The sequence below is a fragment of the Ruditapes philippinarum genome, unplaced genomic scaffold, assembly GCF_026571515.1.
Source record: "Ruditapes philippinarum isolate M1 unplaced genomic scaffold, ASM2657151v2 ctg1536_1_1_1_1, whole genome shotgun sequence".
NCBI classification, from domain to species: domain Eukaryota; kingdom Metazoa; phylum Mollusca; class Bivalvia; order Venerida; family Veneridae; genus Ruditapes; species Ruditapes philippinarum.
Window position 1 is genome coordinate 49,570 of NW_026865013.1, and position 24,711 is coordinate 74,280.

General features: G+C 31.9%; 1 protein-coding gene across 15 annotated transcripts in view; it reads right to left on the minus strand.

Moving 5' to 3' along the window:
- Positions 1-664: 664 nt before the first annotated feature.
- Positions 665-24,711, minus strand: part of LOC132727550 (CUGBP Elav-like family member 4) — a 73,531-nt gene continuing 49,484 nt past the window's right edge. For 9 of the 15 annotated variants that reach the window (XM_060713099.1, XM_060713095.1, XM_060713093.1 and 6 more), the window contains 10 exons: positions 14,600-14,728; positions 11,550-11,629; positions 11,186-11,359; positions 10,377-10,539; positions 9,738-9,863; positions 9,400-9,474; positions 9,126-9,206; positions 8,650-8,811; positions 8,116-8,264; positions 665-5,252 (listed from right to left, as the gene is read on the minus strand). In XM_060713099.1, the coding sequence (XP_060569082.1) occupies positions 8,137-8,264; positions 8,650-8,811; positions 9,126-9,206; positions 9,400-9,474; positions 9,738-9,863; positions 10,377-10,539; positions 11,186-11,359; positions 11,550-11,629; positions 14,600-14,728 (1,118 nt within the window). In that variant the 3' untranslated portion in view covers positions 665-5,252; positions 8,116-8,136. Of the gene's footprint in view, positions 5,253-7,165; positions 7,245-8,115; positions 8,265-8,649; positions 8,812-9,125; positions 9,207-9,399; positions 9,475-9,737; positions 9,864-10,376; positions 10,540-11,185; positions 11,360-11,549; positions 11,630-14,599; positions 14,729-24,711 lie in introns of all 15 variants that reach the window. The other 6 variants (XM_060713100.1, XM_060713091.1, XR_009625365.1 and 3 more) reach the window with 5 other exon arrangements.

A 24,711-nucleotide genomic window follows, 5' to 3' on the forward strand; every position in this document is an offset into this window, starting at 1 on the left:
GAAACAAGGCTGCCCCGATAAACAGTCTAGTTTATGGCTTCAGTCCAGTGCAGTGAGACAACCGTGCACCGATAAACATACTGGCTAATGCCTCCAGTAGATTGTCATAAGCTTGTATCGACAAACACACTGCTGCAAACTGTACAATTTAGCATGTTTTTGTCATAACCTCTTATATTTACAGCTGACAGTTACAAATTCACAGCGATTTGAGCAAATTTGAACTTGGCATGGTAAGAGTAAATGCTGAAAAGGAGCGGAATAAATTAAATAATAAACAAAGTGTAGCTAATATATTTTATTCCATTACTCTACGAGTAACCTGTACAGAAAAAAATATTGTTAATAATGGAATTCAAGATCCGTGATAATTTTCTTTTCAAAAGCATTAAATCTGTCTACAGAAACAATGTGAATACAGAAAATATGAGATTCAATTTTGAGACAATTACCTCCCTTGAAATTGTATGAATATACAATTAACCTCATTTATAAAGAACAAAAAATCATTCAAATCTGTATGTGTATATAAAATCATATTAACTTTCATTAAAAGAAAGATACAAGTTCGGCTTTTAACAAATGTAGATTTTACTTTAATGTATAAAAGAACGATAATCTATACCACTGAAATAGACAGGAAAAAAACATTTTTTAAAAAAAATTTTAAGTATTAATTACGAATTGAAATAAAAATTGATTTTATGATGGGATATTCTGCTTGTAAAAAACAGAGATGATGAGATGTAAAAAATGAAATTGCACAATTTAGGATGTAAGTAATTGGTAAAGTAAAACAAAAAATCCTAAGAACAAATTATCCACATGTAGAACACAAATATTTCTGCGAGTGTTAAACTGCCAGAAATATGCCGATGTGAGTCATATTTAGACAAATAAATCATTTGTCAACAATCATTAAAACATATGGTGACTTACTAATTTTGGACATATCCTGAAAATTCTAGATTGCTTTTTATACTTAAGAAAAGAAATAAGCCAATTAGGGGCTTGCACACAATAATTAGTTGTCTACATACTATTAGGTATACAAGTGTAAACAAGTGACATTTTCTTCCTTATATCCTAGCAGAATAGTACTTCTTATGATATATTTATCTTCAATTAAAAACAAGTAGTCTACATGTGAATAACATATTCCATTTATGGTAAAAAATAATGATTTTGATTTCAGAGTAAATCGCCGTTAAAAATGAAAAACACTAATTTACAAATAACCGAAGAAGATAAAAAAACAAAACAAAACGGTAACAAATTTGACTGAGAATACTTCATAAAGACTAGTTTTCCCCTTCTGTGTGGTTTCCTAGAAACTGATCCTAGATATCTAAAGTTAATTGTCTCAATAAAAAGAGTATCAAATGAAAATTACCATGCTATTCTATAGTTCACTTCCGCTTGTTTCCGGAAGTCATCAATTTTGTTGTTTCCGGAAGTGAAAGAAGAGGAAACTATGGTGGAGAGTATAAGCTATCCGTGAGTCGTTTCATTACGACCCTAGAACTTTGAGATAAAGTACGATCAGCTTTTAGAAAACACATTTGTGTATTGCACGTATATTTTTGCATTTCTAGCAATCGTCATGTACCGAGATTTGAAATATGAAATTATTTCTTTAAGCTGAAAAACTATTCACAACTTTGAAATAAAAATAAGTCTAATATGACAAATCACTGTACATGAGGATTTCTAGAAATGTTCAATGAACACAACGACTATAAAGATTGACTGGAAACAAAATTCTCATCCGCCATCAAATTAAATATATCTTTAATATTGAGCTATAGTTTTTAGTAAAAAAGGAATTAAAAATCATTTTGACTATTTTTCGGATACGTGCGAGTACGCTCCTTGTACTATACTCTCCCATGCATATATCAACACTTGTAATTTTTAGATATTTATAGATATGTTCAGATCTGGTTACTTACAACAACGAGTAGACGTCACGTCACAAAGAAAGACGGGTACAGAATGAGAATTTTGTTACCAGACATTAAAGGCAATCTCTATTAGGTACCGTAACAAGCTAAGACAAAATATCTGAGGTGCTAAAATATAATGATGAATGAATCTAACGCTAAAATCTATGTTAATATTTACAAAATGGTGGTGCCTGGCGACAACCAATGAAATGTCAGATAACATATCTTAAAGAGTCACGTGATATGATTCAAAAATAACAAAGGTGCAGGATTGCTCACAACTCAGTATAATTGTTATTTGTTGTCAACTTTAAAAGTTGTGACATTCGCACACGTGATTCTTAAGAAAAGAAATCTGAAATATCTAATACATTATATATACATAAAGAGTCATGTGACAGCTCTCTAAAATTAAAAACAAATTAATATAAATATAAGTGAATTAATTAATGAATTAAATAATTTAATAAAAGTTTAGAAAATATTTACATCATAAGCTATTTAAAACGAGAATATTATTAACAAATTCAACCAGTTCTGAGATAGATATTGTTAACAAGTTTAACAAAGTCGTATAAATAGATAGACAACATAAACTAACTTGAGTTTTGCATTTAATTGCTGATTAAACCTTGTCTTGTAAATTATTGACAGTTTCTGATTCAACGCTATCCCCCTTTTGTGCAAATATAGTCTTTTTTCAAAATATTTTGATTAATTTACAATATTTTCTACATTGACGCACAAGGAATACCGAATATATATGTAGTGGACAAACGGTTTCCAGTATTAATGTACAAGAATGGATAATCATCAAAAAGTACTACTATTTATAGGTGAGGATGTTATTTCCATGCTCTAATTTGAACAAAAAAAGATATGATATTTATTTTTGTTCGTATCTAAACACATTTGGCCTTCAGACTATTGCTAACGTCAGGGGATCAATACATTGGGGGCATACAAAAACAGAGCTATAAAATTGATATTTTGTTTAACTGATATGTAACCATAGCTTAACTCATTCAAATAACAAATTAAATTCTAAAACTCTTCAAAGAAAGCTATTTTAAATTGGTAATAAATTTTAAAGTGAAATTCTAACTAATTAAATGTCTAGCTAATTCTATAATCTAAAGCATGATTGTTATAAGTAAATGATTTGTTCATGATATAATATATGTACAAGAAAAAAATCCTCTTGGCAACAAATATATGATCAATGTTAATGATCTACATGTAAGGAATGGTCCATATTTTTTCTAAGTCACAACTTAGATTTTAGTAAAATATAAACAGGCAAATATAGCTTAATCTGTCCGACTGTAAAAAAATCGTGGTTTGTTTGTTTACACGCAAGTAATTTGAATTTCATTTGATTTGCACTAAAATAAAACAAGTAAAGTGAACATGAATGTTCAAATTTCTTAATATCGTGTTCAGATTCGCCAAAATTGGACGATAACATGATTTTCCCTTGGATGTATCTGTGTGAATGTTGATTGGAAAATTTAAGCTATATTGCCTGTTTTATATAGACATTAACAAACATTTTATCCCAAAGCAATGAGATAGATAATGTTTGTTCATATAAGACACTGGTTTCCCTTCTGAAATGAAAGTTTTAAAGCAAAATTTACCACAAATCATCACCGGAAATGAAACCCAGAATTACGTCACGACAATGACAATGTGACAAGATATATCATCAAAATCTAAAAAATAGATGTTACTTTCTAAAAATAGCACATTTGAAAGTGTTACAGACTACATAATCTCTAAGTTTGAATCCTACTTAAAACCACGTGACATACATGTATATATCCATGCACAATATTTAGAATGTTTGTAAAGAGTATAAAAATTCTGAGTTATCAAAATATCATATAAAATTTACATCCAGATGAAAATTTACATCACGTGATACGAGACAACAGCTAGGAAATGTCGGAGCTCCTCGGTAATTTTCGACACTTTCACGTAAACACCCGAATCATTCCGACAGATAGAACAATGTGCTCGACATTTGAACACATTGTATGACAGTTGGTAAATTTTGGCATGTTATCATAAAATGCACCAATTATATTAGACATTGATATAAAATACTATATACTCAATGACTGTAAATGGAATGTAAATCGAAAATAAAACCACCAAACGATTAAAGGAAACCACTATCTTATACATAAATACATAACACATAAATACATAGTACAATAAAATCAAAAGTAGTGTTTAGAAAATAGCGCCCAAAAGATCATAATCTCCGAAACAAACGCATTTTGGGATGCAAGTTTATAATGTTAATAAAATCATTCTGTCGCGAAGTAACTTCAATTGTTCAACATACTTTTTCAAGAAATCTTCTTTCAAAAAGGAAAAATCTGATCATGTGTGTGTGTGTGTTTTTTTAATGAATAAGTTATCAAGTTCATTTGAATAAAACCTGCACCCCGATTTCAAACCCGTTCCAATCAGTCCGGATTTGTCCGGATTTTCAGCACTTACACGAAAACATATTGCACAAAGCTCCAAAACAATTTGTTACACAGTGAAAAACTATCTGATCCATCTCCCCATTAGGGCTTTAAATGGAAAACACAATTTAACACTGTGAGTATACATAATTGACATTTAAATATATGTACAGAATTTCGATTTATTCCTCTTGATTAATTGTCTAGGTGTATAAATTGCAATTTTAACTTAAACTCTTTTTTTATTGAGATATATTCAAGGGGAATAAATCGAAGATTATAATCGTCTGGTAAAATACAATAATTCTTAGCAACTTGTTAGGGATAAAAAAAGACGTCCAAAGTAAAAATATTTATGATTGGTTACTATATTTAACTTATTAAAAAATTAAGCCAATCAGATCAGACGATGCTTGAAAATAGAAATGGCCAATCGTGGCTTATTTTACAAAATGAATTGATTGCATTAACCAGAAAAATGTCTGTTATATCAGTTTAACTTGTTAAATAAGCAATATATCAATTGAAAAAGTAACATTTTAAAATTCATAAGAGATAATGTAATAAAAATGAAAAGAATATATTTACAAAATCAAGAAATAAAATTGTGAAGAAAAAAAATCTATGTACAATTCAAACTCGGCGGGTGGTCTCTACAAATTGTGACGTGTACAGTTGAGTCCCACTTTCCTTATGTTAAGTTTATAATTGTGTGAATGTGATCGTGATTGTTTTTTATTCCTCAGTACTCTTATGACGTCATCTTTGTTTTTACGTCACTCTTTATGCCACGGACTAGAAAAAACTCTTGCTGTTTCTACAACACCTGTAAATAAACGGAAAAGATAATAATTTATTTTATTTTGCAACTTTTAAGAATATACGAAATCAGGTTGTTGCTTTTTTTGTTTCCATTTTCTTTCTATGGTCAATGGCGTACAGCTAAAATATAATTTGTAATGACTTCGTCATGATTAGAGCTCATAAATGAACTATTAACTATTACTTTCTGTAATTTTATTTGTTTTCATTATTAAACGTAACATTGTACAGAAATATTACACAAAAATATTAAACATGTAAAATCCTTAACATATAAATAGCATGTGTTGAAGATCTGTGTACATGAATTGTGAGTAATCAGCCATAACATTAGTTACACGATCTGTCTATAAGTGCCTCAATATTCTCTTCACAACTTTGACTCCTGTATTTAATTATTACATAAAAATAATAAGTAGAGACGGACGTATAGACATACAAAAGCCAAAAAACGTGTTCAGAAAAATGTACAGCAAACGTTTGACCGCTAGATTCGTTTCGTTTATTTTTTCGTGTTTTGTGATCATTTCGTTTAATATATTCAAACCATTCAAAATGAGAAAATAACAAATCTAGCGGTCCAAACAAAATACGCTATAAACATTCTATAAAAGACAATATAACAAAAATATTCGACTGACACATTGGAGATTTTCTAAAGTCAATAATGTTGTTAGGCAAACATGCAAAAAGTACAAATACATTTACATTAAATTAGTAAATTGAATGTTTAAACAAAATCTAACATTACGTCAAGAAAGAATTATTCCAAGTAATGCATTTAAATGAATAGAACTTTGCGCGTACCGAAAATGTTGAAAATGTAGAAGTGTTTTCATTTCGTTAATTTGACGATTCTTTCGAATCTGAGTAGTGTTTTCATTTCGTTAATTTGGCGATTCTTTCGAAACTGAGTAGTAATTATCCAATCAGTACATGTATACAAGCTAGAAACGAGGCTTTCCCAATCTTGTAAATGCTCAATGTGGTATGGCACCGCAAACAATGCCAAAAAAGAAAACACATTTAAGTTAGGAATGAATTCTTTCTACGAGGAATAGTATATTTTGTGAGCTAAATCATTAAAATACAAAGTCCATGTGTTAATAAATCAAAGCTAAGGTGTCGACGTCTGATTTCAGTACTAAATATAGATATTACATATCACCATTGGCAACGTCTCAAAGTTAATTTCTGGTTAAGATTTCACTTCCGGTTCTTAAATACAAAATGTAGTAAATTTTTCATGATCTTTAATAATAAAAGAATATTAATGCGACTAGGCATACATTTGTACTTTTATTAAAACGAATTTTTCGAAGATCATTATTTTCTGAAATCAAGTAAATATATTTCTATTATACAGCGTAATCAGAAATGACAGCAAGACATTGCTTGGCAAACGTATAACATAAATCTTTGACCTTCACCTTCAGATAGGAATACAAAAATAAATATAATAAAAACAGACGTATTTGCCCAAAAGAGAAAGTGGACGCTTTAGTTAATATATGTTAACTTTTGAAAAGCGAAGGTCAATGACTTATTTAGAAAATTCAGACATATTATATGCAGGAAGATACATTTGCGCAGATCAAACTAAGGTTAAAAGGTCAAGGTCATTGTTAATCTAAAATTATCTCCTCTTCAATTCTGTCACAGAGAATTCTCTTCAGCTATAAAGGGGAGAAAATTTAGCTAAAATATTCAGAAAATTATAACAATATACCAGACGACAAAACTTCCAACCAGTTATCCAATCAAAATCAAAATGAATAGTCACGTGATACATTATTAGAAAAAACCATAAAGCAGCACCTGATCACCATGTTCACGTGAAAATAAATCTACACAATGTTACAATATTTTTGCCATTACGACTAAATAACAACACCTTCAAATCGTCCAATCACTTACATAATCGGATGACGTAATTTGGTTACCAAGGTAACGTACTGTTATAGCTCCTCTCTTTTGAAGAGAGTTTCTTTTTCCACTATAATAATATTGAAATTGCGTTAATGATTTAGCTTCACATAAGATTTGCTTTGTCATCATAACATAGAGAGTAACATGGGAACAATATCTATATATAAAATTACTGTTAATTTATTGTTGTTGTTGTTCTGTGGTTGTTATTGTTGTTTGCCGTTTAAGGATGCAACATTGTGATGCAAGAACTGTTTATTATTCTTACAAATATAGTGAGAGAAGTTTTAAGTAAACATATACATGGTTACTACAAATTTGGTTAAAACAGCCGTCTAATATATTTTTGTACTGTTTATAATCTGTCGTAAAACACTCTTTAAAGCTTATGTTTCTTTGCAGGTTTAAAATATACATTTAGACTAGTTTTTCATTACCTTGTCCATGTTTAATTAAATTTAAGAGTATATTAATTGGTCTAGACTGTACAACTTTTTTCTATTTCTAATAGGTTAAGGGCAAAGTCCACCTTACTCCTCCCCTACACACACCTTTTGAAACAGTTATAACTTAAAAAAGGAAAATCTTCGTGTTTTTTTTGTTTTGTTTTGTTTCAGCCTCGAAAAGATGGAAGTTAAAAAAAACATTATCTATTCAGTAAGTAATAACTCTTTGGATTCAATGTTAAAAAATAAAACACCTAAATCCGAATTTATGCTTTCGAATATTTCGGACACCAATTCCCATTTTAAATTATGATCATATCTATTAATACTATAAATAGTAAAGGAAACATGCGCTGCCTAGGCTCATCCCGGAAAACGTTTAAAACATTACTCATATTTAAAAAAAGAGTATAAAATCCTTTCCAAAATGCAAAACTAGCCAAATATTTAATAGAAAGAGGATAACAACCCCAAAGAAAAACAAGTACATACCGATAATCAAGGAATATGTTTTTAGTATGGCTTCGAAGCGTCTTTTGGTCGTTTGAGTTGGACCTTCAGTCTCTTCATTCCGATTTGAAACCCGTTCATAGCTTGGATCGCCGCCTGAGCGCAAGCTGGATTGTCGAAACTTACAAACCCTGTAATATATAGAATCAATAATTATTTTGTGTGTTTTTGTTCTTCTTTTTAAATATAAATGGTAGACAGTGTAGATACTCATGTCACAGGTGAATGGGATTTGGAGTTAATTGTTGATAAGTGTATTTCCATAGTTAAAAGTTGAAATTGTAAATACTAAGGTGCACGGTTTTCATATTTCAGCCATTTTATGAAAACTTTAATCATCGTCTGACAATAATTTATGTGTACTGTATATAAAACATATAAACTGTAGATACATTCAGAACATTATCTGTGAAGAGTGTGCTCTTCGTAAACATGTACTATAAAGTGAGACTATAAGAAACGAAGAGCTATAGTTATAAGCTTAACAAAGCTTAAGGGAGATAATCATTAGCTTACCAAAGCATTTGCTCTGATTGGTTGCCCTATCCACGTAGACTTTAGCACTAATAACATTTCCAAATGGCATAAACATTTGTGCTAGTTCCGCGTCGCCGAACTCTTGTGGCAGGTGATATATAAATAGATTGCAGCCATCGGGTCCTGTAGAAGTCAGCACTGCTAAAAGTTAGAGGTGTGTACTACATATTTTAATTTATCATACGGACACAATATAAACATATTCTTTACCATACCATTCCAGCCTTATTCTGATCATTGACAGTGTTATCAGAGTTCTTTCCCTTTGATAGGATTGTGTCCATTTGCAAAATTTTGAAAATAATATTGTAACATATATTGAGACACATAAATATTCACTGTTCAGTTTTTAACTATTTACAAATACTAAAATATATTGCTCATATTTTAATTGATGGATATACATTTATAGAATCTACATTTATTATAAATATATGCACAAATTTAGTAACTACCTTCTTTTTGAGCTGTCGGCATCAGTGCAGCGTTCTGTAACAGGGCTTGTTGAATCGGATTGAATGCGGTTGGGTAAGCAGCTACAAAGAACAAACAATAATTTCAATTTGCAAGCTTTACTTTTTTCTTCTCAAAAATTCTACAAATATTGCACTTAAATTATAAAATGTTATTTATAGAGTATATAATTAAAAACTACGTTGCTTCAAACATTTGAAAAGTTTAATCTACAGAAGACGGTTGGAAAGTAATTAATTATACAGAATTACTCACTGAGGTATTCCCCAATGCCATAAGGCGTCACTGCAGTATATATCTGTGATGGGTCCCCATTGGTGATAGTTTGTGCTAAAAATAGAAAGCAGAGCGTCAGTAAAGGAATTCTAAAATGTCTATAAGAGTTTCTACAACTGTTGCTTTTTTCACTATATTCAATTCATCACTACTGAATAACACTACAATATCACTTTAAAAAATAGTATTATTAATTCGTTGCTAACACTACAATATCACCTAGAAAGCTGTCTTTTTTAATTATTTATTTTTTTTTGAGAGAAAGGAAATGCAAGATTTCGCTTGACAAAATTAAACAAATCTAAAACAAATATTACCTGCATAAGCCGGAATTCCGTTAGCGTAAATCTCTTGTTGGCCATTTTGGGCAATTGGAAATCCGGCCACGGGTGTTGGTGAAAGCACGCTAGGGGGCGCTCCACTAATAGGTGTTGATGCTGTACCTATTTATAAAGAAGAAATGTTAATGCAATGTAAGTACGACGAATATTTTATGGTCGATTGAAGTTTTATCTTATATTGTTAGTTATAATAAAATTGAATTAGAAACTTATGATTTAGTTTTCCCATTAGAGATTGGATTTAACTCATTACAGTGTTGAAGCAGTATCTATAGACTTTTGCAGAAATCATGATTACAAAGAAGAAAAATATCGTTTTTTCGCCGATTCCAACATTTTTCATTCATTATCGTATATAAATCGGCATAAAGAGATGTATTAAACCTTTTAAAGTTCATTCAATGGGTGAAAAGGCGAGATTTTAGCGTTTTATAATTCAAGCGCATTGTCATTTAGTGTGGTGCTCGAGCCTTCAACATTTTTTTAGTCTTAGATATTATAACATAAAATTATTTTTTTACTCAAGGAATTATGAATAAAGAATTAAAGTGCAGTTTTTTATCAGTAAGGAAACATAGTTCGTGTGATTGAAGTATGTAATTAAATAAAACTCACTCTCACCGTTAGCGAGAGAGGCTGTTGTAGGGGTCATGGTTGCCGTGGAGATACCATTCGGTGCGGCAAGTGCTGTCACAGCCTGTGGAATTTGTGCCAGTGTGACGGGTGTCAAGTAATGACCTTGGCCTGCGGCAACTAAAGCTTGCTGCTGCATAATCTGCTAAAAAGAAAAAAAGAAACATTCAAATTTTAAACCATAAACAAATATAAAAAGTATGCATGATATATCTGTATTTGTGTAAATATTAAACAAATGGGATCATCGTTCAATGAACGAAACTCTCATTGTATCGTGTCACACAGGGCTCCTGTGAGGGTACTTGATAGGGCATCCGTAAGAGCGTAAAAACAGGAATGGGGCAATCAAAGGGAAGACAATTATATCTATATAAGCACATAGACAACAGAACTCTGCAAATCTATAATACTATTCACATTGAGAGTACATTAAAACTGTCTTAAGCAGCCAGCCAAGGGATGCAGTCATTTTGGCTGCTTAAGACGGGTGGCGTCTGAATTGAAGGATCAAGTTATTATTCAAATTATTCTTTATTTATTCATGAAAATCTATACTATGCTATCCTTATGTGCTTGTGTGTATACCAAATCTATTTTAATTGTAAACAGAGTAATCTGGTTCATCATCATCATCATCATCATCATTATCATCATCACCACCATCATCATCATTATCATCACCACCACCATCATCATCATCATCATCATCAGTTTTTAACTATTTACAAGCTACATTGTATACTCATCAATTTATAATGACAATGAAAAGAACTGCAGTAAATACAAACCGTGTCTGGGTACACTTGAAGATTTCTTGGCGGGTCGTATACACCGTATGCCCCGATCTGGGACAACGCTAACGGGTTAAGGAGCCCGACTGATTGCGCCATCTGCTGCATTCTACGGAGTTGTCGTTCTTTCTCGGTATCCGCAAACTTTACAACAAGACTGGATGAAGCACCCTGTAAATCAAACAAGTCGTAAAACTGAATTAAGCAAGTGTTGACTTTTTCTACAAAACAGTCAATTTCTATCTTTATAAAAAATGTTCTTTAGAAATTAAACATCAGCCTTCTCGAATAACTCAAACAAAACACGTTTTAATTATTCTAATTATTTTCGTTCAATATTGATCTTTATAATTATACTTACAGGCATTGTTTGACTTCCATGGAGATTGTTAATGGCGGCCTGGGCCTCAGAATGGTTGGAATATTTCACGAATGAACAGCCTGAAATAGAAACAAGTAATTTATATGTTCGTTTGAAAATAAGGTATCCTTTTGCAATCAACGATTAACATTCTTAAATACTTAATAATTTCATAATAATCATTCTGTGCGCACAAGCGAAAAACACGGCACACATAAATACTTCAAACTGTACGATACTTAAAAGCTATACAACAGTGGGCAAACTATAAAGGAATCCGGTTTATTATGATAAGCCTTCAAATAAATCGCTTGAAATTTCAAAAGGTCTATGAAGCTTAGATTCATTTATCAAACTCGGAAAGGTATTCTAACGAACATAATTTATTCTGTGTGTGATGAAATAATTACAATGGCTCTAAATTTAAATGAAACAATATCGGGCGAAAGGAATTCCTTTAAAGACCAAACGATTTATATTAACGGAAAAAGGGCAAACTCGCGGAAAGAAAATCAACATTTGTCATTTTTCGTGCATACAAATCAGCAATTTCGGTGCCAAACTGATTCCGTCATTTGCATATACCATCGGATTTAATGTCAGGATGCAATGAAGTTTATCAAACAGAATTTACAAAGAAAAGTCTTGGCCAATGGAAAGATATTGATTTTTCTGTCAGAATCGCGAATTATGCTGATCGTGATTCATTGCAGTTAGTATTTTATTCGAATCCGCTCATTCGTAGAAATACAATTTCTTCCTATATCTCTGCCAAGACTGTATTGATTCTCTCCGTTAATGGGCATAGCAAATTCCATGCATGTTTATTCCTACTATAACCGTATAATTAAGACGCAGGGTCCCTCTGTTATTTTTTATGTGCAAAGTTCAATATAACTACATTGTCTCAGACAAGAAGTAGAAAAATACTTCAGAAAAAAACAAGAACACAAACATCGCTTCCTTTTCTAGAATTAATTCATTTAGGGTAACAAGGTTAGGTTTATCTATCCGGCAATAAATAATCATAACCAAAATAACGGCGTTTCTTGGTAAATTTCGAAAATGGCTCTAAGTGACGCGCTAACTAAACCGTTTTGAAAATGTGACAAACTTCAAAAAGAAATTCTCTGTCAAAGAAGCATGTTTGCCAATGAACGAATTGTTTTACAGCATTACAAATCTCATTTGATTTATGATGTAGACAAGACACTGTTTGTGGTTGTTGTAAAATGTGTTATTCACAAAATCTATTAATAGACACCAGTCTTCAGAGGCCTTGTTATATCGAGGAATCTGGATTGTGCGCGATTGTAAAATTGCATGTTTCTATACCCTTTATGGTTATTTTGCGTGATTACTGACACTTTCCGCTAATTTGACAATCTTTCGCAATTTCTTGTATAATTTCAGTCGTGTACCGCCATAGACTAAATTGTTATTGCCAGAAACGAGAAAATCAATCTAGAAACTTGTTGCTACTTTCAATCGGATTAAGATTGCATGCGTTTACGCCATTCCTTCTATTTGAATTATCGATCCAACAGCAATGAGTATCTGAAAGAACTGACGAATTTTCCCTGTGTTTGATTTTGTTACAGAGCAAGAAAAAAGAAGGAATAATGTACAAGATAGAATTATATCTAAATAACGATAAATAATTCAAGTCGAGCTTGATTCCATGACATGCATGCTAATAGAACATGTTCTATATTGAACAGAACTATTGAACCCCTTTTCAAGATCAGTGTTCCGTACAGAAGTCATAAATGAGCGTCTATTGGTGTCTAATGGAATTTTCTAGTTCTGAGAATCGATATTTTACAAGCCTGGTAATGAATCACGCTAAAACTCTACAGTTATGTGCTAGCTCAAATTGTAAGGTCGCAAGCTCGATTAAATGCGTTCGATTCATGTTACAGATTTTTCATTTTAAATCTTACGAAGACGATGCGCATGCGTCATCTCTCTCGGTCGCCATGATTTAAGCACAGATCGTGCAGAATGACATATATAAGATAATAAAACTTCATTTCTCAACTGTTCTACGGAGACATACATAAGTTTTGACTTCACTTTTGCGGTTTCCATAACAAATCATTGGTGACAGGATAATAGCATTGCGTTATAGACAACGACGAGTATGCAACCAGCTCTTCTATTTTTAACTTACCCCAAGGACACACGAGTCACGTGACAAAGTATTAAATCAGACACTTTAAAAGTTGTAAGAAAGCTCTTATCCGGGGTCTGTTAACGTATCAACATTTACACTTACAGTCAATTCTTGAAAGCCCGTCAGGCAAACAAGAGCTAAAATGTAGAGTTTGATTTTCTAGGAAATGTTTGAGCGCAAACACGCCCTGTTTTGCAACTTAAGTTAAAACAGGCAAGGAGGTGGGAACGGAAGCTTTTACACATTTTACACTTCTTCATGCCAGGATTCGAAATTTGCATCCATTTTTTTTCCCTTTCAATTCTTCAAATAGCTACGTAGGTAATAAATCGTGAACCTGACAAAAATATCCTGCTGCTGATAAAATATATAATCTGATTACTCGTCGCACGTTTGTTCTTGTATTTCTTCAGTCATTAATCAAGCGCACCATTAAGCGCGTGTAGTTCATTACGGCAGCCATGTTTTCCGTTTCTATACATTTCGGACTAATTTAAATTACCTTGCATCTCCTCATAAGTTCGTCTGCTAATGAAGAACGCCGTTAAACATCAAAGAGAGTTTGTAATCAGGTAAGACATATTACTGACGAAAACGAGCTACGTTTCATTATCAACTTAGTTTTCACCGTAATGAAACTTCATAAATTGTATCGTGTTTCCATAAAAAATGAAACGACGAAAAAATAGTTCCTCTAAAAAAAGGTCAAAGTAAAGCGCGTATGTCTTTAATCGTAGTTCCTCAGGTATATTGTTGTTGTGTTTTTGTTTGTTTTTTGTTGGGTTCTTTTTGGTCAGATTATCTAATTATAGATTCAAAGTATGTCCAAGAAAACCCGGATATTCGAATAAAATTATATTTATAAAGGGTATACCTTTGCTGTTTCCATTTTGGTCCCTAAGAATGGTCAGTTCCTCAACTTGTCCGAAAGGTGTAAATAAATGTTTTATGTCATCTTCTGTCTGCTGTTTATTGAGCATGCCCACAAACAACTTCCTGTCTTCTATAAATAGAAAATATGGCTACCTTTAAAATTGAAATCATTTATATGCAAATAAAATAGTTCGGTTAAAGTGATCAAACATACATGAACTGAGTTTCAAATTCTCGTAGCTAGAATTAACATGGGATATGTTTTACAGTAAATTCAAATCGTTTCAAGGAAATATACACGTCCAGAGACCTCTGAAACATGTTAAGTGCATTTTTGTACACAATGAATTGTACTTATTTCTGAAAAGAATGGGTCATAATTAAAAAGATCATTTTAATGCCGAATGATGTGTAAATATAAATATAAACACATATGTATATTATCATGACAAATGCATGATCCAAATCGGTTACCAGATGCTTGCATTTGTGTCTCCAGACGCTCATAGAGCGGAAGTTAAAGAAGAACACGTGCCATTAACTGTTATTCATTGCGCTTTGATTTCTGTCAGAAACAAGGAAGCCAGGTCTGTTAATTAGAAGGAATCTGAATTATAGAGGGCACTTCAGAAGCAATCTGCTTGTCATTATGAAGTATATTTACTATAATATATAGGCATCTCTGCCGTTCTGCTAACACAACGGATAATCTTTTCTTTAAAATGCCATAAACAATGTATGGAATTCTCTTACAGGCCATGTTCATGGAAGAATCCCTTAATATGCACTTCAGAAAGGTCAATTTTGAAAGTCGTCTGCTTCTTGTAACATACGTACATCTTTTCAAAGAGATTGACAAAAACACTGGTAGCTTTCTGTCCGTTGCATTCATGAATAACTCGGGACTTTTTGTTATCATATAAGAATGTTATTTCGAGAAGATATCTCATTTTAAATTCTAACGTCGCCATAAGATGTCTATCCAAATATTGATCTATATTCAACCAAGAGTAAGACATCTAAAATATTCCGAAAAGGATCTCCTCTAAGATGATTATAAAATAATTCAAAACGAACCAGACTATTTTCGATTTTTATCTTTCCAATAGAATCAGTTCTTTACTGTGTATATAATTGAACAGAAAAGTTAGACAAAGTACATGCATTTTAGGCATGTCTAAAAAACGTCATTAAAGCTCACAACTTCACTTCCGGTGAACGACAGGTTGTCGCTTACGGCTTACTAAATTTAACACAGCAACGACTGGAATATTTGAAATCGAAAAGATTATTCATTTATATTTTAACCCCTTAAAGGCATATCATTGGAAGTACTTTCTGTAATTATTCCTCCTTTTGTCTCGAAAGAATTCGCGTCACTTCGTTAATTAAAAGAAAGATGGATAAGTGCCAACGCCACATATCAAAATCTCTTTCTAAAACTCTTCAAAGAGATTTCATTTATATCTTTTCGTTTTACAGAAATGTAGAATGAGACGTTATCTTTCCCGGGGACATATTTAGCGTTATTAAAGACAAAATCACCAGCTTTAGAAAATCAAGTCTTCAAATAAATGAGGAATGTATAAGATACTGTCGTCTGCAGAAATTAGCATCAGTTGGAATTGTTCAGAAATTCTAATCGATCGATATGGTAATGTATCGTTAAACAATCAAGTCTCCCCAGTTCTATTGTGACTAATCAAGTATAAATAAATCACCTGATGCCAATACAGCGAACACATCAATGATGAATATGCTTGATTTTTCACCTGTTTCAAACTCAGAACAAATTCTAATGAATGGTCATTACAAAAGCAACATAGAATTTTTATACTGAATAGCTATAAAAAATATACATGTATGTCACGGATTGTACATGATGTTCGTTAATTTCATGGCGTTCAAGTAAAGGACAATACGAAATATGTACATGAGTAACCTTTTCTGTGCCATTGGCGTTAAATTTTATCCATAAGTCTTCGCATTTATTAAATTTATTTCCTGAGAAAGAAAGAGAGAAAAAATAATTGAAAAAGTACGAATATTCTGTATGGGATTGAAGTTTCCCCCTGGAGCAAATACCGATCGATGTAAATAATGGCACACTTGTTGAAATCCTTTCATTTTAGCTTGTACTCCGAGGATTATTTTAGATTCCATTAAAGTGAGACTAACACCACATTTTCACCAACAAGAATCACAATTTCTGTGACATTATTCATTCTCTCGAGGGAGCCTGCACTCTTAAAACAAGAAGCAAAGCTTTTTCAATGAGAAGTTTATGTGTATTTTTAATCTTTCTTTAATGCTTCAGGAAAAAAAGAGATTAATGGGGGAAACTTTGATGATAATGAAAAACGCAAAGTGAACTAATTATAGATTAAAAGGAATTAGAGGCCAGTAAAACTTTTCGACGAGTGGATTCATTTGCATTGCCCAAAATTTTGAGAAAAACAGCTAAACTGGTTAACAATAAAGCCTGTTTTGGGTGACCTTTAACATTTGGTTCATGTTGTTAAGCTTATGCACGTGCCTAAAGGTCACATGGGGAGAGAAACCGCAAAACAAAGCGGCATTTAATTACAAGATATCAACAATTTTGTCTACAGAAGCGGCGATAGTTTATCTTAGCATAATTGATCTAGATAATTCCCTCAAACAAGATGGTGCCACTGTGTATACTAACTAATTGCAGTCATATTTACTACAGGAGATACGGCAACACTGGTTTTCTTTGATTAAATACTTTCTGTACAGTCAAACACTACACATATGAATATATATTTCGAAAAAAATCCACATTTTCTTTTAAACAATGAAAGTTGCATAATGAAAAGAGAAAAGAAAACAATTATTCAGTTTTCAAAATGTGCACGGGTTTCGCGTGTAAGCCTCACATCACCTGAACGTCATTAAAAGTTAAACATCAATAGCTTGATGCTTAATAGATATGACATTGCAAGTACCTGGTTTGGCACATATAGCGTGGAATAATTTCACTTGTTAAGATTTTTGGCAATCAGGTATAGAGACTTTAGCTTAAAGACTTCTCCAACTTTTGAAATATTTTCCAACAAAAACAAGACAAAAATGTATACTTTTGATATGTTTACAGTTACAATTGTTTAAGCAATAACCATAGTAACGAAATAATTCCTAAATAAAAATGTTACGTAAATTTTTAAAATCATTAGAATATTTTGAATACTAGCGTGTCTGTATCTTCTGTTCAAATAAAAACAACGACCGATTAATCTTATTAACTGAATTTTATGCACGTGGCGTTCTGAAAATCTGACCTACATCTGACAGCAACTGACAGTCGAGTCTCCATCCATCTGAAATAATTTCTACTGTAACACCGATCGATTTCTCGAGATCTTATAACAATATCAAGAATTTCATCAGGCGACATTCTTAAGCCTATACAGTCACGACATTTTCCAGAAATACCATTTTATTTCAATTACAACAAACCGTATAGGGTCACGTGACGTGTCAATAAGAACTTGGTAAGAAAGATATTCTCCAGATCGGTGACAAAAGAAGCATTTTAGCAAAATCTTGTTTGACATGTGAATTTCTTCATAATTTCGCAATATGAAGTGTTTTATAGAAGTATTTGGCAAGAACTATCCTAGTGCCTATCAAAAGGTGGCTGTTGCAAAATAAAATCATGAACGAAAATCTTGTGTTTAAACAACAACAAAAAATAAAGATATCATGTATAACGTTAGCCTATGAGTGTAAGAAATATAACAGGTGATAGAAAAAGTCACTTTATAATGAAAGATCAATGTTTTTTATTACGACTTGACAAATGTACATTGTATAATAAATATATCCTATCATCTGATTGTCTACTTGTAAAGATAAATTCTTACTTTGAAATAATATATCACGAACAAATCCGATTTTAAGAAGGGAAAAATCGTTAACGCCCTTTGAGGACGTCGCCATGGCATCAAAATCAAAGAGATGGTATCTGGAGACTACAGAAAACGGCAATGTCCTCACTTTATAGCGATCAATAGCATGCCTTTGTTGTTAGAAATTGATATCAAAATTAAGATTTTTATATACTTAATACTCAAATATATCAAAAAGATATTATGTTGTGATAGCTCAGAATTAGTTCGTCACAAATTGGAAAAAAAACTCACTTAAAAACTCTCTAGCGTCATTTTGTTTCTTTGTATTAAAAATAAATGTGTGTTTTACAAAGGCACCGCGTTATCATGATACTTCTTACATATAAAACAATAAGCAAAATATATCGGTTACAATGACCTTTGAATAGGCGTTATTTGTTTGTTAGTTGTGTTTGTTTTTTATCGATGTTCTTGAATCTTGTTTAAATAAATAGAATGGCGTATGAATTTTGATCTGTTTGAATGAACAGTATGATACGATGGCAGAAAAATCGAACTTCGTTTATAAATACGTTTGTTATTCTAGTCCTCTTGTAGACATACTGGTATGAAAGTATAAGATTTATCAATATCAATGCAAACAATCTATTGATTCTTTTAATGGCTTCGGTAAACAAGGCATTCCGAAAGTCTGCCATTTATTTATCACCTACATCCGGTTTATTTTTAGCGACAGTATATATTCTTGCGCAACACTGCGAACGTAAATAGTTCCCATTAATTGTGACCATTGACAGTTTAGATTGGTATTCTACTGAGATAAGTGGATGCTATTGTCATTATACCACGGTGTTACATGTGTTTACTTTTTCATTTTACTTTTAGAGAAACTGTTTCAATTTTCTTCATACATAGCAGTGGAATAATATGCAAGGGCCAAGTTCTCGAAACTTAATTAAGGGAAAACACGATTTTATTAAACGCAAAAGAGCATTCGAGAAACTAGAATCTACTTCGTTGTATATTTAAGAGGCATTCTTACATTGCACAGCGTTTTACGAGTATTTTTAAGTTTAAATGCATAAAGTTGGAACTATTTCTTTTAACTAAAGCACCGGAACTATTTTAATGGCCGTATATCAATGGTAACTGTGTCTCACACTTCAAAAATAAATGGTGCCATCCTACTTTTCTCTAGTGCCATTCAGTTAGAAATTAAAGAGCAGCAAATTCAATTATATAACAACAGAACATAAATTCACAACCTAGAGAAATGTGCTTCAATGCCAGGGACACAACGTGCTTTCGTGTGTACTTCGTATATATGCTTACACTCTAAGTAAACGTGGATAGTAAACAATAAACTTATATCTGCTCTGAGACATAAAACATTCATCTTATTCTTTTGATAGTTAAAAACCGGTGCTATAGTACAATTTACCCCCTCATTACACACAGTCCAAATTTTGTAATAATTTACTCGAGGAGCATCTGCTTAAGCTATCAAATTCAAGTGGTTAAAAAACATCTTACACAAATAATTCATTCATCAGATTTCCGGAAAGAACCGCTACTAAGAATAGCTTGAGGCGTAGTACAAAATGCATTTGTATTTCTAGCGCAAGAGGTGTGCAAATTTCTTGCCCTTTACTTGGCTTTGAATGTGAAGTGAAGGACAACCAAAACACCTTCTGATATCTTATTTAGTTTTCAAACTCATTTTACGGAAGTTCTAAATTTGAAAATAAATTGGAACAATGCTGATGTTTTATCACTCATTACAGTAATGATTTGTTGGCCGTTGTTGTCCATTCAACATGCAAGCTGACCATAAAGGCAGAAGAATACCAAAATACAAAGTGAATAAACGCTGAAGGTCTTTTTATTGTCATTGCAGAATTTAAAGTTCTCGGCAGTTGGGAATTGCAGAATATTACAGATAAATATGCAGAACTCGCGTGCGCAAATTATTATTATATTAGCTTTGTGAATATAAAAAAGGTCTTAAGCACCCGAACCCTGTAATTGTACCATAAAATGATACAAACGCAAATGAAGAAACAGAAATTTATTATGAATCTGTCTAATTTACACAGCATGAGGATAAAAAGATTAAGCAAAATGTGAGAGATACACTGAATATGTTTGTCAAATTTTCTGACAACGGGGGTAACTGCATGTAAAACTATTTTTATGCATCATTTACTGAGTATTTTAGCTCTTTATTAACCATCTGTATTGCCCGAAGGATGCCGTATCACCCTTGTAGTGCATGCCAGATAAGAACTTGAAACAACTCTAAATTAAATGCAAATCATCATCATCTCTCCTACCAAAAGAAATACAAAAACTGCACGTTCGTCCTCCTCACCTGTATTTATAATACCCGAAAATATGCTTATCCAAAACAACAGTGTCTTAGTAAATAAATGACTTGATCTTAACTTCATTATATCATACATCTTGTTATTCATTTCTTAACAAATTGTTACGTATATGGATAACAATAATAAAAAGCTCATGAGAAAATTATCATAAAAATTATAATTATTAAATAAGAAATACGCATAGTCGTCTATTGAACAAAAACAAGTTTTGCACATTCCAACAAAATTAAGAGTAAATATATTTTAATTAATGTGATTTCAATCATTTGCATTCGTATGTTTGTGTTAAAGTGTCTTTCAATATTGTATTTTTTTAATTCTTTACTGTCACAGTGTTTGTAAATATTGACTGTTTAATAATGATAACTGATTGACTGATTTATTAATCTTAGCAACCTGAACAACGATATAACGCACGTAATAAAAACATTAAAAACAGATTCACAAAACAAAAATCAACCTAAAAGTCACATGACATATTTATCTCATACATATATAAAGACGGGGACCATAAATAATTCAGTATCTTTTTGCCATATTTCAACTGCACGCATGCTGCTGCCCTTTGGGGAAACGCGTCGCCATATGCCGGAGTTTTTCCTGTCTGTGAACCCGTCTATATTTCCAAATATAGATCATGGCGTCTTTATTGGTATAAAAACAAATGTCCCCTTTCTGACCAGCCTATATTTGTTTGATCAGGCAGAGGTGCAGCCATTTTAAGCCCTTTCTTTCGCCTTGGAATTACTGTGCTTGCATTGAACTACTACACTAAAGCTATATCAATCAAAAACTGGTTTAGAAAAGAAATCCCACAACAAAACATTAAAACATATATTTCCAGGTCAAGAATAATGGCTGTATTATATTATAATGATGGAATATATTCCGTTTTATGCTACTATCCCCGTCCTTTTACCGTCAATAAAATCAGTAGTTTATCATACAAAAATATTCTCTCGAAAGTGCCAATATCCGTTTCCTCCTATAATGGTATATAGTGCCTTTATGAATAATAGAGTAGTATTGCTATATAGTACTCCCGCCCAACATCCATATGTCGCTAATTTAGAACAATTCCATGCATGTTGTCTCCAGAGGCTTCAGTTTACTTCACGATGTCGCGTTCCATGATTTAGGGCTTGGTTTGAGTATTTAATGAAGATATCGTCTCAGTAACTTTTTAAATGAATAAGCATATCAGAAATATAAAAAGTAAAAACAATTCATTTTCTTAAATGTCAAGTTACATACTAGTGTAGTTAGTTTTTTTCGGTCTTTTCTTCATACAGCTTTTACTGCAAAATGTCTCTTTTTTTTCTCTCTAAAAATCTTAAATAAGCATAATTAAAGGAAGTTTTTGGATATTTTCTCCACTTTTTACGTTCCAGCTTTCACTGTCTATCATGCTGACAATGACATTTCTAGAGTTCTTTTCTCGAGAGAGCTTACAATATGAAATATTCATTTTTTTCCTATAAAAATGTAGACTTATTATAGACGAACGACATTAAGTTTCAATCCTTTTAAAGATTTGAACTTTATTTCTCAAAAACTATCGAGGAAAAAAGGGAACCTCGACTTCGCACAAAACCTGAACGAATAAATAAAGTAGATTTGGAAGCCTGGAAAAATGTTTTGTCACTGATTGTTAACTGCCACATTCACCAATTTTCTAACGCATAATTGTCAACCATTAGCGATGAATAATAAATGAAAGAAAGCAACTCCCTTGCGTATCCCTCGTTTCGAATATTGACAGTTTTGATAAATTACTCTAAACAGACCATATGGTATGCATGTACTGGACGAACGCAACATAAAAATGAAGAATAAGACAAAAAAATCATCAGCTAGCCATAAATTTGACATAAATTTGCCTGCTTATTCTAGTAAAAGTTGTTTTATTTGCTGAAAAGCATTGTAATGCTGAGAATTTCATGATCTTGCTTTGTTCTGAAATCCAGTTAATGAAATTATTTGAATTCATGTTTAATGCCTTGGAATTTTATGTATTAGAACTAAAATATTTTGCTGGTATTCTTACATTCATGGTCTTAATGTTATTATTTCAAACAATATAAACAAGCAGGTAAAAACCAGGAAGAAGCAGGAGGTTCATATAAAAAACATGTAAACTATACATAAAAATATATTGGTAAAACATGTGTTCTGCTCACTTTCTTCATTACATTAGTTTGTTTAATCAGGCCTTGATTCTTTTCTCTGTAAACAAAGTAAGACCATGTGAAGTCTAGTAATACCCTTGTACTTCGGAGGTTTTCCACAGGTGAAGAGAAGTGCAGAAGAACTACTTGATCTGAGCAGCATTGAGCGGGAATCCAGCAACGCAAGATCTGCAGAAGATTGTGCTCTCTGACACTGCTCTCTTTCACTTCGTCATTTTCATTACAGATATTTAGAATATATTTTGACAATATAAAATTGCCAAGGATGTGATTCTTACACATACGATCAAATGCAATTTAATGAAATTTGTAACTGTTTAATCAAACAGCGTCTGTGTAACACTGATGACCCCGGTCTCCTTTTTTAAAGAGTACGCAGAAAATGAACCCAAAGTGTACAAATTAAAATAGACATTTACGTACTTGTTATTTCAATGAGAGACATTATCGGAACAAGTAAAACAATTTTCATCAAGCATACACTTCATATTTTTGTGCACTCGTTCAATTTTCACAAGTACATCAGCATGTTACAGCTTCGGTTGAGTTCGTACAATTATACCAAGTACCTGTGTGTGCTTGCAGAGCTTTTTTCCCCCACTTTCCTTTGATTGTATTTTATTAAAGACGTGTGTATGCTGATTAATGAAGTAAATTAATAGCAGGTGAATTCCTAGATATAATAATTATAAAGAATACCCATCTCGTATATGAGCCGTGTAATTAAATATGATAGCACTGATCGTCTTGTAACGACCTTAAACTAATTTTAGACCATAAATATAAGACCATGAATGTAAGACCTGGTGAGACTGCGGAAGAAAAAATATTTTAAGACCAACATAAAACCTTCAAACATCATACAAATGTTTCCTCTTACTAAACAGTCACTAATTTAATCTTTAAAAAACCTTTTGTTGTCCTTAAACACCATCACAAAGATCCTTAAAGATGTTCTTATTGACTTTAAAATGTCAGTTAAACAGATTTTAGGTTTAAGGAGAAAATTATAAACAAGATTCATGTGAATAAAAAATGAACATACCCGGAATTGCCGGGATTGTTACTGTAACAGTCATTCACGAAAATGTAACAGTTATACAAATACCGTTTCATTTTTATTATTTTGTTTCCATTTTTTTCTTTCATTAAATCTTTCTTTATAACAATACAAGAAATTATGATGGAGGTAAAAACAAAGAAGATTTTTTTTTCCATATATTTTTTCATATTGACATTTTAGAGTATCTAACCACAGTAAAACACAGTAAGGTGAACCATTAATAGACAGTTAAAAGCAACAATAAGGAGAACACAACGATTATCTGACATTCCAGAATTCAACTGAGGTATGCATACTCTGCTATGCACCACTTGTGTTCTTGAAGACGAATTTCATTATGTTGCTCTTCAAATTAGAAACAAAAAAGTAATTTTTGGAATAGAGAGAAGTTTTGACGTGCAATTTCCTGATGATGAATCGCTAATGTAAATACAAACAGACACTAGTTGTTAAGAACAGATGTGTGTTAAAGCAAAATATATAACTATTTCAATTTCTCATCTTGTTTAGCGTGCAAGTTTTATTACTATACATTCAAACTTAAATATTTTCATTGTGAAAAAAATTGTAAAATTGTTACTTTAGTAGTCGACAGTAAT